Below are 13755 nucleotides of genomic sequence, written 5' to 3'. Positions count from 1 at the left end.
AATTAGGATTATTGTATCAATGTATATGCACATTTAAAAATACATGTTGCTAAATCTCCTACCCGACCCCCCAAAAATACCTTTGCATCAATATACGTTCATACCAACAGTAAAGTGGACAGAAAAAAATACATGTTCTCTGTAGAAAATCTGAAGACTGAGAAAAGGAAGAAATTCTAAGTCAGTTGTCAGTCCACCAGCTAGAGATAACCATGTGGTGAATTTAATTGCAGCATGTAATTTTTAATATTTTAAAGAGGATGTGGGATACAAATAGAGAAAAATCCCCTTCCACGTTGGTAAAGCAGAAAATACTATAACTATGTGAATAAATAATTCCCTCACAGTCTTCTTTCTCAGGAACTTTGGTGAGAAATCTTGATCCTATTTGGACCTTTGAAAGAACAATTTCGCATTCTTATTTCCATGGTAACCCAAAGACTACTCATGAGTGATTGACAGAGACTGCATCCAATAGAGTCTTTTCATTGGCCGTTTCCAAGCAATCGAATGGGGGCGGTGGAACCAGGGATGTTTCCACCAAGTGCAAGGACAAGTAGCGTCTTCCTTACGTCTCCTATGCGTCATCAGTCCGCGCCAAGGGCACGTGTGGCCCGGTTCGTGCATAGGCGCGGCTGGTCTGTTGTTCGGACGATGAGTTGCGCCCCAGCGGTGGCTCGCCCAATGTGGCGGCTGCGCACGGGTGCCCGGCGGTCCCTTTCAGGTAAAGGGGAGGCAGGGCCGCGGCCCCGCGCTGAGCCTGTAAACTAGGGAATTTTTGTCTGAGTGGTTTGGAGGGGTCACGGTGGAGGCGCTTCGCGTCCCAGGGCTGCGACTGCGTGACAAAACGCGGCGGGGAAGGCGGGCTGGATGCGGAGGGCGGAGTCACGGGGTGGGGTCTGTAGTTCCCTGCGAGATTAACTGGTAGGAACTGGGTGGTTTTCGGCAGTGACACTTTGCCACGGCCGGTCAGGGTAGTCGCGTTGCGGAATGACATATTTGCACACCTGTGCCGTGACATCACGACAGGTGTGTTCGGAGATTTGGGCTAAGGACAGTTGGCGACATCACAAGCTCTGTTCCAGGGTGTCATCGTAGCCTTCGCCCAGGTCTTTGCCGCTCAGAGTGGTCCTTAGACCAGCAACATCGGTTTCACTTAGGAGCTTGTTACAAATGCAGACTCTCAGGCCCCACCCTAGACCTACTAAATCGGTATCTGTACCTTGGTGGCTGCTAACCAAAACGTTGGCAGTTCAAGTCCACCAGCCGTTCCTTGGAAACCCTGTGGGACTGTTCTGCTTTATCTTATAGGGTCGCTATGAGTTGGAATCGACTTGATCAGTATCAAATGGATCATCATAAAAATCATAAGAAATAAATACACTGTAAAGAAAAAGTTACTAAGTTTCCTCTAGATACTGTTGTCTACCAAGGTTTGATCCAAGACTATTTTTCTTTTTGGTGAAAAGGGAGATTAGCAAGTGTTACGAAGGTGTTCAGGATATCCTAGCTGAAACTTACATGGGTATGCATGCCCATAAACCCGTTAAAATCTTCTCATGTACCAGTTAAAATCTCTTCAGTACCACTGTTGGTATGTGTTTCATACTTTGGGAGAACACTGATATAAAATAATGCATTTGAGAGCTTCTAGCACCAGACCTCAATTTGATTTTAAAGTGTGACAGCGCAGGCAAAACTCAGAGGATTGTTGAATGTGGATTTTAATGCTCTTCTCTTGAGGCAGTGAGCATAACAGTAAGAATCAGTCCTTTTTTATTTATTGTTATTTTGCTCCCTAGGTGGTGCAAATAGTTATGTGCTTGTCTTAGTTATCCAATGCTGTTATAAAAGAGATACCACAAGTGGATAGCTTTAACAAATTTATTTTCTCACAGTTTAGGAGGCTAGAAGTCCAAATTCAGGGCTCCTGCTCTAGGGGAAGGCTTTCTGTCTCTCTCGAGGAAGGTCCTTGTCTCTTCTGAGCTTCTGCTCCAGGCAATCTTCATGTGCTTGGCTTCTTTCTTCCCCTGTCTTTTCTTGCTTATTTAATCTCTTTTACATCTCAAAAGAGATTGACTCAGTATACACCCTACACTAATCATACCTCATTAACATAACAAGGGAAACCCATTCCCAAATGGGATTATAACCACAGGCATAGAGGCTAGGATTTACAACACATATTTTTGGGGATATAATTCAATCCACAACAGCAGTCAACTACTAGCTGAATGGTTGGTGGTTTAAACCTGGCAATATGCTTCTGAAAGCTTGCAGTTTTGAAGGCCCTGTGGAGCACAGTTCTCCATGGGGTTGCCGTGAGTTGGAATTGACTGGGTAGCAACTAGCAGCAACAACATCTCATTTTATCCTCACAATAACTCAGGAAAAGAGGTTTTCTTATGTATGTTTTCCCTTAAAAAGGAACTAGCATGATGATTGCCAATTTTGTATGTAAGAAGTGGCAGCTCTGATTTGTCCAAGGTTAGTGTTAGAGATTGGACATGTGTTTTCTGACTGTAGGTCCATTCTCTTTCTGTGGCCCACCCCATACTTTATGAAGACATTTTGCAGAGATTGTGAAGATAAAAGTGGAAAATATCACAGTACTCAATTACCGCCCCCCAAATCATTTCTTGGGTACCTGAGTCTGGAAGTGGCGCAGTCTTAGAGAAGAGTGCAATGTTTTAAAAACAAATCTCGCCGTTACCTGTCAGAAGTCAGCTGTGTGAACTCATCTTCTGTCCTCAGTGCCTTACTGTTTCTCAGTAAATGATTTTTTTTTTTTTTTTAAAGAAGCACTAGGTTGTCTCTAAAGTGCTTTCCCGTTAACATGTTTTTGGCGGTAACAAATCACAAAACAAGGAAATAAGATTATTTTGAAAAAAAAATAGAACCAGTTCATCATTTACAATTACTGGACTCCATCTCTCTGCTAGGAGATCCACGATGGAAGCACCAGTCCTTGAGCTTGGTACCAAAATCTTGAGACAGGCTGCCTTAACCTTGTCAGATGTCTCAAACTGTTCTCCACGTAAAAACATGGCCGCAGACTACAGTGACCCACTGTCTGATGGCACAGGTCCGCGTGGTATGGTACACCGGGCAGAACTGGGACTCCACGCACTTCCTGGTGTCTCACTAAGTCAAATATGCTCAGTAAGCTGGAGCAGGTCACAAGGAGGAGCAGGCTAAAGCTGAGTCGTGACGCCTCAGAACTCCACGTCCATCCTCCTTTGTTTAGAATGCAGTGTTTAAAACTCTACCAGGTAGAAAAGTTAAAGTGCCGACTGCCCCTCCAAATTCCACCAAGCCCACCCGTCTTGGTTACCTCGTGTTGTCGTAACAAAAATACCACAAGTGGGTGGCTTTAAAGAACAGAGATTTATTGTGTCACAGTGTTGGAGGCTAGGGAGTCTGAATTTAGGGCGTCGGCAGGGCTAGGCTCTCTGTTGCATGTGATGCCTTCCTCCGCGTGCCTGCACCCGCGCGTGCGCCTGTGTGTATCTCTTTGTCTGCTTTCCCTTTTTATAAGCTGCCACTCAGAAAGGACTATGTTTAGGACCCACCCCACTCCAGTATGACCTCATTAATGTAAAAGAAAAATCCTATTTCCAATCAGGGTCACATTCACAGGTACAGGGGTTAAGACTTCAGCATATCTTTTTTGGGGACACAATTCAATCCATAACACCACACTATCACCTTCTGTCCAAAGCACCCAAGTCTTTTTAATGAAAGACCCACAAATATACCCAAAACGAATTTTTCCCACATATTTCCTGAGTATTGAAGTTAGCCTAAGAGAAAAGAAGTTATCCATAACATGAGCCCTGAAACACATTTCAAGGTGGTATCAGTACAGGTTGATGTTCATATTTCAGACTAACATCCACAAAACCCTCCTCTTAGGGGAAAGAACTTTTGAGATACCCTAATATAAGGCTCAGGAGTCCATGAGCACCACAAATGGTTAAGTGCTTGACTACTAGCTGAAAGGTTGGCAGTTTGAACTCACCCAGAGTTGCCTCAGAAGACAGGCCTGGTGATCTTCCAAAAAGTCACAGCCTTGGAAACCTTATGGAGCAGTTCTAGATCTGCACACATGGGGTCGCCATGAGTCAGAGTCAACAGCAACTAACACCAACAATATAGGGCTCAAAGAATAAAATTAAGGTGCTACTACTAGGAGTTTCTTAAAAGGTGAAATCTGACCCTGAAGAATTTAAATTTGAAGACAAGAAGAGTTCGGTTGAATTGGACCAAAATGAGATGACACCTAAGCACAAGGGCTAGACTGGACTCTCAAAATCATATGCCTGCTAGAGCTTAAGTCTGTGGTCTCAACATTGGCTGCAGGTCAGATTTATGCAGAGAACTTCTTAAAAATCTCAGTCAGGCCCCCTCCTAGAGATAGAGTGATTGAGCTAGGGAGGAGCGTCTGTGTTTTTGAGAGCTCCCGATGGGTTGCAGTGTGCAGCCAGTGTTGGGAGTTACTGACATAAAAGAGTGAAGCAGGAGGGCACAGGTGAGCTGGAGAGCCCTGGCCACCTAGAGGTGGCTGCCACTTACCTGCAGGCTCAGTGGTGCCAGGTCTTCAGATATTTGAAGTGAAGCCAAAACATCCAGAGCTTTAGGTAAAATCTTCAAGGTTTTAAATGTTGATAACGAATTCATTTTTTAAAAAACACTGTGGGTGAAACAAAATATGTTTCTGGACATATCTGGCCCACAGGAGCTCGTTTTGCAACCTTTGTTCCAAGGTGTTCTTGTCTGTAAAAGGGTCCATCCCGATTTTACCTGAGACTAATGAAGAATAAACACTTGTATTGCAGCTTATGGAAGGAAAGTCGGTGTCAGATTTTGCAGTTCAAGAATGACCTTAGACAATATCAATTGGGCAGCTGTGGATCGAATAATCCGGGTGGACCATGCAGGTGAATACGGAGCCAACCGCATCTATGCAGGGCAGATGGCCGTCCTGGGCCGGACGAGCGTCGGGCCGGTCATCCAGGTGGGTGCTCTTTAGCTCTCTCACCTGCTGTGCTGCACGGATGATCCAAAGGCCTCAGGCCCAACTTAGGCCAGGTGTCCACAAGGGAAGCTGCGTCATCCCCAAGAGAATGAAAATTGATTCTTGGGGATGGGATGGGATGGGGTGAAAAAAATCTTACTCTTTTTACGTGTAAAGCATAGACATACATATAGTACATAAACAGAAAATATATCTGTAGTTTTAAAATGTTGTGGGGAGGCGGTAATGAAAACAGACAAAGGATCAGGTGTTAGGTGAGGATACTGGTGTAACCCGTCCACAATCACTGGACAGTGGAGAGATTTTGTGCTGACAGGCAGTGCCAGGGCAGTGGAAGGAGCTTGGGCTTTGTAGTCACATAGACCTGGGTTCACGGCCCAGCTCTGTCCCACCTCCTCTCTTTGTGACCTGGGGAAGTCACGATCTGTCTGGGACTCCATTTCCATCCATATCTGCAAAATGGGGTGATGCCACCTACCTCATTGAGTTTTGGTGAGGAATAAATGAGTTGATGTAGAGCAACTAATACCATGGAAATGGGTTTGTTGAACACAAGTTGTGGGCACCCTCTTCTCTGCATCAGAGATTCTTCTTAGTCTGATGGTTTACTTTTCTCACTGATGATGTGAGAGGAGCTGGGGAAGTAGCAGCCCTCATCATTTTCTGCATTTCCGTTTTGCTTCCTTTAGACCACACGAACAGGGCGTGTAGCATCCTTGGTATGTAGCAGTAGGCCTCCATGGAATGCTTGGATGTCTTTATATTTCTTACAGAAAATGTGGGATCAGGAAAAGGACCATTTGAAGAAGTTCAATGAGTTGATGGTTGTATTCAGGGTCCGGCCGACGATTCTGATGCCCTTTTGGAATGTGGTGGGGTTTGCCCTGGGTAAGCATCTGCCCAGAAGAGCTTATGTGAGCTTTGTGATTTTGGATAATTGAATCATTCAAGTCCCATTTCCATAATTCTTGACGTGTCCTGTTAACTATTTTTTATTATTAATATTTTTCTTAAAGTTAAGTTGACTTTTTTTGGCTTAAATTCTTTTATGATGGAATCTTAAGATCAGTACTTCCATAAACGTTGTTGTTGTTGTGTGCCATCGAGTCGATTCTGACTCACAGTGACCCTATAGAACAGTAGAACTGCCCCATAGGGTTTCTTGGGCTGTAGTCTGTACCGGAGTAGGTCTTTTTCCCATGGAGCCGCTGGTTGAGTTTGAACAGCCAGCCTTTTGCTTAGCAGCCAAGTGCTTAACCATCATGCCACCAGGGTTCCTTGCATTTGGATTAAAGAAGTAAAATAACTAATAGGTAATATTTGGTAAATGTAAATAATGTTACTTAATGGCTGCTTTCTATTATCTGCTTTGCTGAAATACTTAAATATTTCTGTGTACATGATTCAAATGTGCAAAGAAGACTTGGAAATTTTTCTTCTAGACTCTACACCATTCAGCACACGCTGAACACATTCCTTTCGAGTCAATTTCAACTCCTGGTGACCCTATAGGAGGGACAGTCAAAATAAACACGGGGGGCAGGGGAAACTAGAGTCATTCACTTGCAGCCAGATACTGTCATCTGACAAAGGCTTTCAACCTGAGATCTGCTCGCCCTTTTAAAAAGGGAGAAGAGTGAATGGTATAGGAGAATCAGACATACTCACCCCAAACGAAGGCTTTCTCCTATAATCAGAAGGTCAGAGAGAGCATTGAAAAGAGAATAGCTGTCTTACTGTGTGACTCTGTTTAACACTATGATCTCGTGCCACCCAAAACAGTGATTTTTTAACCCAGGATGAATTGGCCCCTCAGAGGACATTTGGCAATGTCTGGAGACATTTTTGGGTTGTCACAACCGGGGAGGAGGGGTTGCTACTGACATCTGATGGGTAGAATAGAGGCCAGAGATGCTGCTAAAAACCCTACGGCACACAGGGCAGCCCCCCACCACAAAGAATCATCTGGCCCCTAATGTCGATTGTACCAAGGTTGTGAAACCCTGACCTTAAATGATCTCGCTCATCAGTGGTAGCAGTCCCTTCCCTTACTGCTCTGGACTTGATCGTTCCAGGAGCTGGAACTGCCTTGCTCGGGAAGGAAGGTGCGATGGCATGCACCGTGGCCGTGGAAGAATCAATAGCACATCACTATAACAACCAGATCAGGACGTTGATGGAAGAGGATCCTGAAAAATATGAGGAACTTCTTCAGGTATTTGACTGTACTCTGGTAAGGGGCTGCTTCAGGTAAAAAAGGGAAGATAGACAATTTGGAAGGAGCCCTGGTGGCACAATGGTTAAGCGCTTGGTGCTAACTGAAAGGTTGGCAGTTTGAACCCACCAGCCACTCTGTGGGAGAAAGATATGGCAGTCTGCTTCTGTAAAGATTACAGCCTTGGAAACCCTATGGGGCAGTTCTACTCTATCCTACTGGGTCACTATGAGTCATAATCAACTTGACAGTGGGTTTGGTTTTTTTTTTTGGTTTTTTTTTTTTGATATAATTTGGCAAGAAGAATGAAAAATGGAATGTTAGGGAATGAAGGGGGCTTAGGTGTCTAGGTCAGTGCCTTATTTTAAAGGTAAGCAAACTGAGGCACGGAGAGGTGAAGCTGCTTGTCCTGGTCACATGATTAGGCAGAGCTGGGACCAGAACTGCAGTTCAGTATCATTGGGAGAATCTGAGGAAATGCTGTGAGCATGAACCCTGTAGATGAAATAAAAGAATTAATAGATATCCTCAGATAATTTTCTGCAGCAAATAAGGAACTGTTTATTCATTAACATAATTTTTTAAAAGCCCGAACAACAAGATACCAGCAAACTACAGCCTGCAGGCTGACCACCTGTTTCTGTAAATAAAGTTTTATTGGATCATGGACATGCCCATTAGTTCAGATATTGTCTATGGCTGTTTCATGCTGCAGTAGCAGGGTAGTAGTCATTGAGTAAGGAGCCCTGGTGGCACCATGGTTAAATGCATGGCAGCTAACGGAAAGGTCGGTGGTTCAAACCCACCAGCTGCTCCACAGGAGAAAGATGTGACAGTCTGCTTCTGTAAAGATTACAGCCTTGGAGACCCTGTGGGGAAGTTCTGCTCTGTCCTGTAGGGTTGGAATCAACTCAGTGGCAACAGGAATGAAGTCATTGAGTAGTTGCAACAGGGACTGTATGGCCTGCAGAGCCTGAAGTATTTATCTGGCCTGTTACAGGAAAAGTTTGCCGACCCTGTCTCAGACTATGATGTCAGGCTTTAGCCTCCAAAATAAAAGAACAACAGAACAGTTGGAATGCTGACTCACTTCTTTTTTTTTTTTTTTTTTTTAATTTAATCAGATAATAAAGAAATTTCGGGATGAAGAGCTCGAGCACCATGATATAGGCCTCGACCACGACGCAGAATTGGTAGGTACCTGACTGTTACTGTTTGCTCGTGGTGCTTTGGGGCTTTATTTGGGAGGTTAAGAGAGTAGGAGAGTTCTTGTTTAGAGAGAAGTAGATTTAAAGTGATCACTAAAGGAAGAAAACCAGTCATGTTGCTTTGACATAAAACAAGCAGAAGTATTGCTCCTGAGTGGCAATCGTATTTCTTGCTTCCTCCCTTATCCTTTTCCCAAGCAAGCACATTCAGATTACATCATCTCTTCCTTTACTGTGAGAAAACACATGATTCTCATGCTTTGGCAATAGCAGAGGCATTCCAACCTTTTGCAAAGGTTTTTTTTTTTTTTTCTCCCAAATAAAAATAAATTGTTTCTCACATCTTACTTCTTATGTAAGGAATTCCAAACCCTGCCATGCCAGCCTTGCATCTTGCAACTAAAGAGGAACGTAACATGTTTCTTTTGTTTGCTTGTTATTTTTAAATAGGCTCCAGCATATGCCCTTTTGAAGAGTGCTATCCAAGCCGGATGCAGTGCAGCAATATATTTGTCAGAAAGATTTTAAATTATGTCCACTTATCCCTAACTATAAGGGATGCTAATGATTTTGACAAGTGATTTTTTGCAGCAAAGGAAATGTACAGTTATTGTTACGTGAATTTTGTTAATGAACTGTGAACTTTTTTTTTCCTGTTATGAAAATCCGCAATGTTGATTTTTCTCTGGGCTGTCTTAAACCGTGAGGACGACAGTTCAGCAAGCACATTCAAATTACAGCAAACGAAGGTGCTCTTTGTTTGGTCTCATAGTTGATTTTCTCCTAAAACATAAAAAATGAATCATTAATAAAGTAACACATCTTTAAGAGAAGAAAAACAACAACTTGATTTTACTGGTAATAAAAGTAAATTTAAAATATTAGAGTATTTAAGATTGATGAAGGAAGACTCTCAAATCCATCAAGTAAGTGGAAGACTCGTCATTTCCTTTCTGAATTGTGGATGGGGGCGGGGGTTACTTCCACCAAAGAACAGGCTAAGTTTTGGATCATTTGCAGCGTTGAATTATAAACATTTTCTTAAGGTCTGCTACCAAAATAATCAACTAAAATTTTCATACTTTCATGAATTCATTTAAGGTTTTAAGGGAAAACCTCAGTCAGTGGTTCTCGTCCCTGGCTGCACATTAGCATGTCCTGCAGAGCTTTTTAAAATAAATTCAATTTATAGACCAAAATTTCTGATTTAATTAGGTGGGGCCCAGGATCAAAATGTTTTCAAAAGCTCCCCAGGTGATTCTAATATGAGTCAGAGCTGAGAACCCTTGAGATGAATTGTAAGCTTCTTGTGGTGAAGGACCCCATCTTTTACGGAGATGCCTCCCACCCAGTGCCCTGTGTTTAATTAGCCCCTAACAGCCAGGCCTGACTCACCTTGCAGAGGGTCTAGTTTTGAAGAATAGTAGACAGGGCGATAGAAGTCTCTTTTCCTAAACCAAGAGCTATTTTAGTTTTAGATGATCCAGTGAATCAGTCTCCCAATAATAGTTGCAATAAATTAAACATGGGAGAGAAGGGTTAAAGACAGGTTTAGATGCCAGAGTCTTGCGCTAGGCTACACACAGCTGTCTGAAGTCTCATTTAGTGTAGTTGGTTAACAGCTGGAAACCCAAGCTCCAGGCCGTTATTGCTGCATGTCCACATTCTTTTCTAAGTGTGCATTTATGTCTTTCTCACCTACAAGACCATGAGTTTATTGAGGGCAAAAAAAAAAAAATGTTTCTAATTCCTGGTAGGTGCCCACTGAAAGGAAGAAAGGAGGGAGGAAGGTGGAGGAAAGAGGGGAGGGAGGGAGAATGGAAAAGGAACGAAGGGAGGAGAGGGAAGAAGATGTTCTTAAGCCGTTGCCATGCTGCTACAAAAGCCAGCTTCCTCGCTGGTTCTTCCTCTCCTGATCCCTTAATGCCGGAGGGTCCCAGGGTGTGGTCCTTGGCTCTGTTCTCAGTCTACCTTTCCCTTGGGTGTCTCATCCTGCCTCGTGGCTAATTTCTTTACATTTGTATTGCTAGAACTCCGTTTTTAAATATCCAACTGCCTACTTGACCCCTCCATTGGAAGTTAAGGACTTCCACATGTCCAACACTGAGCTCCTCTTCTCATCCCCACCCCCCACCCCCACCCCACAAACCTGCTCCCCTAGTGGCCTTCCCCGTTGCAGTCAATGGCGACTCCATCCTTCTGGTAGTCAGTCCAAAATCTGTGGAGTCACCTTTGATACTTGCTCTATCACATGCCATTCAATCAGCCAAGACATCCTGTGGGCTCTCGTAAAAACTTCTCACCACCTCCACTGCTGCCACTTGGATCCCAGCGCCCTCGTCTCTTATTGCAAGTATTTCAGAAACATCCTAATTTTAACTCTTTCTCCTTTAACCCTGACCTCTGAAGGTACATTCTCAACCCAGCAACCAAAGTGAGTGTTTGAACCACAAACCAAGTCATGTCACTGCTCAGCTCATCCTCTTCAACCTTGTGGTTTTTCCCAGTTGCCTCAAAATAAAAGTTAAAGTCCCTAAAATGATCTGACTCTCTGTGGCTTTTTTACACCCTTTCTCACTCTACCCTAGTCACGCTGGCCTCCTTGCTGTTCCTCAAAAAGGCCAGGCAGACGTCAGCCTTGTGGTCTTTGCAATGGCTGTTTCCCCTTTCTGGAATGCTCTTTTATAGGTATCTGCATAGTCAAATCTCTTGCCAATTCCTAGGTTTTTGCTCAAGTGTCACCTTTTAAAGGAGGCCCACCCTGACCACGCTTTTTGAAATTGCAAGGCCCTACCCTACCCCTTTACCCACCCCCAGCATGCCTCATCCTCGTGTTCTGCTCTGCTTCCCTCCCCACGTAGTACTTACCGCCTTCTAGCATATCATATAATAGACTTACTGTCTTTCTTCCTGCTAGAATGTAAGCTCTGTTTCAATAACTGACATGTAAAAGGTGCACAATAAATAGTTGTTGATGGAATTGAATGAAGAAATAGATGCGAAGTCCCTTGCTGCTCCTGTGCACCTCTCAGCAAAATTAAATCCAAATTGAATGAAAAAGAAACCAAAAGAAAGCCATTATCTCTACTTCTTGCTTATGATTTAAAACACAATAGGCTGGATCTCCACATGCAGGAGAATGAATTTGGAACCCTACCTCACACCGTGGAGCCCTGGTGGTGTAGTGGTTAAGAGCTATGGCTGCTAACCAAAAGGTCGGCAGTTTGAATCCACCAGCCCCTTACTGGAAACCATATGGGGTACTTCTACTCTGTCCTCTAGGGTTGCTATGAGTCAGAATCAACTCGATGGCAGTGAGTTTGTTTGTTTTTTTTTGGTTTACTTCACACCATATACAAAAACACACTCAAAATGGACCAAAAACCTAAATGTAAGTACTAAAACTATAAAGCTCTTTGAAGAAAACATAGATTTAAATGTGCATAACCTTGGATTGCGAAATTGTTTCTTACACATGACGCTAAAAGCGCAAGCAACCAAAGAAAACAACAGATAGATTGGACTTCATCAAAATTTAAAACTTTGGGTTTCAAAGGACACTACCAAGAAAGTGAAAGACAATCTATACAATGGGAGAAAATGTTTGCAAGTCTTATATATCTGATTAGGGATTTGTATCTAAAATATATAAATAACTCTTCCATCTCAATGATAAAAAGACAAATAACCTAATTTAAAAATGGGCAAGAAATATGAATAGACATTTCTCCAAAAAAGATACACATGTGGCTACTAAGCACATGAAAAGATGCTCAACATCAGTCATCAGGGAAATGCATGACCCTGAGATACCATGAAATTTCACACCCACTAGGATGGCTGTAGTAAAGAAAACAGATAATCACAAGTGTCGAGGAGGATGTGGAGAAATTGGAACCTTCATCCACTGCTGGTAAAATGGTGCAGCCGCTTCGGAAAACGGTTTGGCAGTTCTTCAGAAAGTTAAACATAGAGTTATCGTTTGACCCAGCAATTCTGCTTCTAGGCATATACCCAAGAGAATTGAAAACATGTTCATATTAAAAGCTTGTACATGAACTTCATAGTAACATTCTTAATAGCTATAAAGTGGAAACAACTCAAATGTCCATCAACTGATAAATGGATAAACAAAATGTGGACATACTCATACAACAGAATATTATTTGGCTGTAAAAAGGTATGAAGTAATGAAGTACTGATGCATTTTACAACATGGATGAACCTTGAAAACATGCTAAGTGAAAGAAGCCAGACACAAAAGGCCATGTATTTGATTCCATTTATATATATGAAATGGCCAGAATCGAGAAATCCATAGAGGCAGAAGGTAGATTAGTGGTTGCTTAGGGCTAGGAGAGATGGGGGCAAATGGGAAGTGACTGCTGGTGGGTACAGGGTTTCTTTCTGGGGTGATGAAAACTTTCCGGAATTGGATAATGGTGATTGCACGACCTTATGAAGGTACTAAAACCCACTGAATTGTACACTTTAAAATGGTGAACTATGGTACCTGAGTTATAGCTCAGAATTTAGTTGATGCTATATTTGAAAGCAGATTTCAAGCCAGGCTGTTCAATGGGCAGATGATGTCTTTAACCACCTGTTCTTCCAGCCAGCAGAGCATATAGAATCCCTGCTTTTCTGAGATTCTGGTGCCATTCCTTGCCCTCTTATTGCAGAGGTGATTCTGTATCACAGCCAGGAGTCTTAGTCACATGAAGACACTGTACAATCCTTATTAAAAGCCCAGATTTGCTGTTGTGTGTTTAGCATCCTCTTCGGAATTGATGGCTGATGTTTTATGCTTCTGAGAGTTTCCAGAACAAGGCCAGAGTGATTTTCTGAATCCCCCTTTGGTTGTTTTTCATTCCATTACGGCTTGTCCTTATGTATTAACAAGGTAATCTTGTCTTCCTTTACTTTACTGCTCTGACCTTTCAGGGGAAATGTGATTTTAAAGTTGGACACCATCCAAAGATGATGCCAGCATGACGAAGGATGTTATTCTCGAAGCAGTGTAGTTCAAAGAGGCACTCTGAGCTCTACAGTTCTTCGCATGTCTCTGATTCCCTCACTACTCAAAGTGTGCTCATGGAGTGGCAGCTGTGGCATCACCTGGGAGCTTGTTAGAAATGCAGAATTTGGGGTTCTTCCCCATACGTACTGAATCAAAGACTGCATTCTAACCTGATGTAGTGATTTTAAAATATGTCCCCAAATCTTTGACACACTCTTGTTGGTGAAATCGAATTTCTCTTCCCTGAGTGTGAGCTGTTCTTAGTCACTTGCTT

The 13755-nt window shown here is 42.9% G+C and overlaps 1 protein-coding gene across 1 annotated transcript; it reads left to right on the top strand.

The window, feature by feature from the left end:
* Positions 1–610: 610 nt before the first annotated feature.
* COQ7 (coenzyme Q7, hydroxylase) lies at positions 611–9383 on the top strand. Its single transcript, XM_004373298.3, has 6 exons — positions 611–724; positions 4839–5017; positions 5812–5926; positions 7114–7253; positions 8378–8446; positions 8912–9383. The coding sequence occupies exons 1-6, from the start codon at positions 655–657 to the stop codon at positions 8987–8989; spliced, it is 651 nt and encodes a 216-aa protein (XP_004373355.1). The 5' UTR covers positions 611–654; the 3' UTR covers positions 8990–9383.
* The last annotated feature ends 4372 nt before the right edge of the window (positions 9384–13755 follow it).

The sequence above is a fragment of the Trichechus manatus genome, unplaced genomic scaffold (genome assembly GCF_000243295.1).
Source record: "Trichechus manatus latirostris isolate Lorelei unplaced genomic scaffold, TriManLat1.0 scaffold00024, whole genome shotgun sequence".
NCBI lineage: Eukaryota > Metazoa > Chordata > Mammalia > Sirenia > Trichechidae > Trichechus > Trichechus manatus.
The sequence above is the reverse complement of the archived record's forward strand: the minus strand, read 5'-3'. Positions and strand labels throughout refer to the sequence as shown.